The sequence below is a fragment of the Mya arenaria genome, chromosome 5, assembly GCF_026914265.1.
Source record: "Mya arenaria isolate MELC-2E11 chromosome 5, ASM2691426v1".
In the NCBI taxonomy this organism is placed as follows: Eukaryota; Metazoa; Mollusca; class Bivalvia; order Myida; family Myidae; genus Mya; species Mya arenaria.
The window spans coordinates 36386983-36390320 of NC_069126.1; the positions used below are offsets into that span (position 1 = coordinate 36386983).

Sequence of the window (3338 nt, forward strand, 5' to 3'; positions counted from 1 at the left end):
GTGACAAGCACCTTTGATGTAATCATTTTAAAGAACAAATCATTAAGTTTTTAATTTGAGTGTTATATTTTTCTATAAAAAGAATTCTAACGCTGTTTTTGCCGATTTTGGTAAAACATATTAGTTTAACCACCTTTATGTTCACCTGGTGTAAGTTCATGCGCATTTTGAGACCTATATATCATGTGTGTTTATTGTCTTTGTTTTCGTCTTCACTGGCATATCGGAACGGTAACATGAGTAGGCGGAGCTTAACTGTGCTATAAGTATCGTGCGGATGAATTACAACAATATGCACTTAAACGCTCGCAAATTTTTAAAAATTGACCTTGGCAACATGCTACAAATCAGTTAAATCACCCACTACCCACGTTATGCACTCGCAAATAATTTGAATAACTTGGGTAGTGGGTGCAGTTACATCACATATACACCGAAGACGAAACATAAACAAGCGATTTACAATACGCACGCCAATCATTGAACATACATATTTGCATGACACAATGTGCACATATTTAAAAGTTTAGAATATATAGAGGGTTAGTGTTTGTTTCATAGTAAGATCGCAAAACATTATACAGAGTCTGTGATGGAAACGAAAAGTGAAGAGAGACATGTGAAAAAAACCGTGAAGAGAGACTTGTGGGAAAGAACGTGAATAGAGACTTGTGGAAAAAGATTGTGAAAGAGACATGTGAAAAAAGAACGTGAAGAGGTAATTATGGAAAAAGATGGTGAAATCGACATGTGGAAAAAGAACGTGAAGAGAGACTTGTGGGAAAAGAACGTGCAAAAAGACATGTGGAAAAAGAACGCGAAAAGAGACTTGTGGAAAAAGAACGTGAAAAGAGACATGTGGAAAAAGAACGTGAAGAGAGACTTGTGGAAAAAGAACGTGAAAAAAGACATGTGGAAAAAGAACGTGAAGAGAGACTTGTGGAAAAAGAAAGTGAAGAGAGACATGTGAAAAAGGACGTGAAGAGAGACTTGTGGGAAAAGAACGTGCAAAAAGACATGTGAAAAAACAACGTGAAGAGAGACTTGTGGAAAAAGAACGTGAAAAAAGACATGTGGAAAAAGAACGTGAAGAGAGACTTGTGGAAAAAGAAAGTGAAGAGAGACATGTGAAAAAGGACGTGAAGAGAGACTTGTGGGAAAAGAACGTGCAAAAAGACATGTGAAAAAACAACGTGAAGAGCGACTTGTGGAAAAAGAACGTGAAAAGAGACATGTGGAAAAGAACGTGAAGGAAGACATGTGGAAAAGAACGTGAATTAAGACATGTGGAAAAAGAACGTGAAGAGAGACTTGTGGAAAAGGAACGTGAAGAGATACTTGTGGAAAAAGAACGTGAAAAGAGACATGTGGAAAAGAACGTGAATGAAGACATGTGGAAAAGAACGTGAATTAAGACATGTGGAAAAATAATGTGAAGAGAGACTTGTGGAAAAGAAACGTGAATGAAGACCTGTGGAAAAAGAACGTGAAGGAAGACATGTGGAAATTGTTGTAAATAAACTCATGTGGAAAAGAACGTGAATACAGACATGTGGAAAAGAACGTAAATGGGGACATAAGAAAAAGAACGTAAAGAGAGACTTGTGGAAACAGGACGTGAAGCAAGATATGTGAAAAAGAACGTTAATGTGGACATGTAAAAACGAACGTGAAGAGAGACTAATGGAAAGGAACGTGAAGAGAGACTAATGGAAAAAGAACGTGAAATAAGATATGTGAAAAAGGAACGTGAAGAAAGACATGTGGAAAAGGAACGTGAAGAGAGACATGTGGAAGACGAACGAGAAGGAAGACATGTGGAAAAGAAACGTGAAGGAAGACATGTGGAAAAGGAACGTGAAGAGAGACATGTGGAAGACGAACGAGGAGGAAGATATGTGGAAAAGGAACGTGAAAAGAGACTTGTGGAAAAGGAACGTGAAGAGAGACTGGAAGACGAACGAGAAGAAAGACATGTGGAAAAGGAACGTGAAGAGAGACATGTGGAAAAGGAACGTGAAGGGAGACAGGCGGAAAACGAACGTGAAGGAAGACATGTGGAAAAGGAACGTGAAGAGAGACATGTGGAAAAGGAACGTGAAGGGAGACAGGCGGAAAACGAACGTGAGGGAAGACATGTGGAAAATGAAAGTGAAGGAAGACATGTGGAAAATGAACGTGAAGAGAGACACGTGGAAAAAGAACGTAAAGGAAGACATGTGGGAAAAGAACGTGAAGTGAGACAGGCGGAAAACGAACGTGAAGAGAGACAGGCGGAAAATGAACGTGAGGGAAGACATGTGGAAAATGAAAGTGAAGGAAGACATGTGGAAAATGAACGTGAAGAGAGACAGGCGGAAAATGAACGTGAGGGAAGACATGTGGAAAATGAAAGTGAAGGAAGACATGTGGAAAATGAACGTGAAGAGAGACACGTGGAAAAAGAACGTGAAGGAAGACATGTTGGAAAAGAACGTGAAGAGAGACACGTGGAAAAGGAGCGTGAAGGAAGACATGTGGTAGAAGAACGCAAAGGAAGACATGTGGAAAAGGAGCGTGAAAAAAAAACATGTGGAAAAGGAACGTGAAGAGAGACATGTGGAAAAGGAACGTGAAGAGAGACAGGCGGAAAACGAACGTATATGAAGACATGTGGAAAAAGAACGTGAAAGACATGTGGAAAAGGAACGTGAAGGAAGGCATGTGGAAAACGAACGTGAAGGAAGACATGTGAAAAACGAACATGTGGAAAAAGAACGTGAAGAAAGACATGTGGAAAAAGAACGTGGAGAGAGACATGTGTCTAAGAAAATTTACATATGCTTTGAAAAGCTCCGACAGCTTATGTTTGTTGAAAAGTTCCAACGCGGCATCCATTCATATGTTTTGTCAAGTTTGGATGAGAAGCAAGTTCAGGCTTCGAAAGAATTTGTTTGGCTGGCCGTTTGCTAACCCTTGAACCAAAACGTGTCATAATAAATCATTCAGCGTAAGCAATTCTAACATACATCTGGACATTTATTTGGCGAGCTAAGTCAATCAAATGAACCTAGACAAATCTCATTTGGTGAAACCATTTGGTAAAAAAAACCTTATCTCAAGCCACTTATCATTATTGAAAGATAACTGGTCGCCTCATTTCTGAGTGCCGAATCATAAAAAGGAAGCGGCAACAATGTGATGAGGCCAAACCCACAGACCCTACCACTTCGAGGCCAAAACCCACAGGTCTTACCACTTTAAGGCCAAATCCACAGGTCTTACCACTTTAAGGCCAACCCACAGGTCTAACCACTTTGAGGCCAACACAAAGGTTTTACCACTTTGAGGTCAAACCC

General features: G+C 39.8%; 1 protein-coding gene across 1 annotated transcript; it reads left to right on the top strand.

The window, feature by feature from the left end:
• The first annotated feature begins 236 nt into the window (after positions 1 to 236).
• Positions 237 to 2646, top strand: LOC128235651 (trichohyalin-like). The gene is made up of 5 exons (XM_052950456.1): positions 237 to 240; positions 761 to 992; positions 1283 to 1405; positions 1676 to 2435; positions 2524 to 2646. The coding sequence occupies exons 1-5, from the start codon at positions 237 to 239 to the stop codon at positions 2644 to 2646; spliced, it is 1242 nt and encodes a 413-aa protein (XP_052806416.1).
• Positions 2647 to 3338: the final 692 nt, after the last annotated feature.